The sequence below is a fragment of the Marmota marmota genome, unplaced genomic scaffold, assembly GCF_001458135.2.
Source record: "Marmota marmota marmota unplaced genomic scaffold, marMar, whole genome shotgun sequence".
Classification (NCBI taxonomy): domain Eukaryota; kingdom Metazoa; phylum Chordata; class Mammalia; order Rodentia; family Sciuridae; genus Marmota; species Marmota marmota.
In genome coordinates, this window is record NW_026000254.1 from 198,080 (window position 1) to 199,548 (window position 1,469).

General features: G+C 62.6%; 1 protein-coding gene across 6 annotated transcripts in view; it reads right to left on the minus strand.

The window, feature by feature from the left end:
* The window catches only part of Iqsec2 (IQ motif and Sec7 domain ArfGEF 2), an 80,876-nt gene that overhangs the window by 298 nt on the left and 79,109 nt on the right, over positions 1–1,469 (minus strand). For 5 of the 6 annotated variants that reach the window (XM_048796702.1, XM_048796701.1, XM_048796700.1 and 2 more), the window contains 2 exons: positions 1,374–1,423; positions 1–774 (listed from right to left, as the gene is read on the minus strand). The exon at positions 1–774 is cut by the window's left edge and continues 298 nt beyond it. In XM_048796702.1, the coding sequence (XP_048652659.1) occupies positions 1–774; positions 1,374–1,423 (824 nt within the window). The remainder of the gene's footprint in view (positions 775–1,373; positions 1,424–1,469) is intronic. The other variant, XM_015506543.2, reaches the window with a different exon arrangement.

Genomic DNA, 1,469 nt, shown 5'->3' on the forward strand with positions numbered 1-1,469 from the left:
AAGGGTGACTGGGGGTGGTGGGGGGTGGGAGTAGGAGCCCCCGGGTGGCCGGGATCCAGGGCCTCCGGCTGCGCCTGCTGCTGGCATCATCTGTGGGTGGTGACTGAAGATGAAGTGTTTGGGGCCCTGTTTGTGGGCAGGAGGGTGCTGGGGGGCAGGACTGTACAGGGGCAATGGGGATGTGGGCTGGTGCAGGGGGTGGCGGCCATGTGGAGCAAATTGAGGGTGTCCTCCAGCCCCTCGTCTGGGAGCTCTGCCTGGCCGGCCCAAGGTATAGTGCTGAGGCCCTGGGACAGGGCCATGAGCATGGAAGTGGCGATGTGGCCCCACAGGTGGGGCTGAGGCGGGTGGTGGTGGAATGGAGCCCAGTTGGGGCAGGGGTGGGGGCTGCTGTGGAGGTGGGGGCAGAGGGGGCTGCTGGGGTGGGAGGTAGGGTGGTGGGGCAGGACCCGGTCCTTGGCAATATTGGGCATGCAGGGCTTGGAGCTTGGATTGCCCATCAGGCAGCACCCCCAGGCCACCGTGGCTGTGACCATGGTGGTGGTGGTGGTGATGGTGGTGGGTAGAGGAAGCAGATGAAGAGGAGGCAGAGGCCTGGCCTGTTGGCGGTGGTGGCATCTGGAAGGGCCCCTTGCCCCGCTTGCTTCCAAATAGGGAGCCCAGGAAGGATGAGGAGTTGGAGACTGGCCTCTGGCTCTTGTACTCCTCTGGCGGCGGGGGTGGGGGCGGAGGTGGCATCCTCTGGTGAGGGCGTGGACTGCTAATAACAGACCCCTGGAAGCGGGGAGGGGGGGAAGTCAGGCCAGTCTAGACATCCTAGACCCGCAACCCTAAACACCACCCCTGTCCCTGAGGGCTGGAGCTGGGGAGACAGGGACACCCAAGTGATGATGAAAACCAAACAGCAGTCCTGTACTTGTACATGGAACTCCCCAGCTGGCAAAGCTCTGCTGTCACATCCACTATCTCGGATGAACCTCAGCAGGCATAGGAAGAATTAGTAGGACCTCCTCCTCACACCCATTTTGTAGGCCAGGAAAATGTTAGGACCAGAGAGCAGAGTGACTCGCTCAGGGTCAAAGAGCAGGACTTGGAGGTAAGAGCTTCTTGAGGCCCAAGTCCAAGGGCATCCCTACTCGGAGTTGGCCCTGGGGTTGAGAGGGGGCACGGGAGAGTGGAAGACAGACTGAGAGACAGGCAGAGTGAGGACAGACAGAGTTGAGGACAGATGGAGAGAGTGGTAGGCTGGGAGAGGCAGCCACACGGTTCCCAGCAGGGAAGAGGGGGAAGCAACAGGTCCCCTCCTCCTCTGGGGCTCCATGGCCGGGGCAGGGCTCATGCAGAGGATGAGTGGGGCAGGAGCTGGCACTTACTTCGATGGTGCTGTCCAGCGATCCCACGCTGTTACGCCGCCCCCGCTTCCCTGCACCCACAAGCAAGGAGCCCAGCGTCAGAGCAGCAACCCCCCC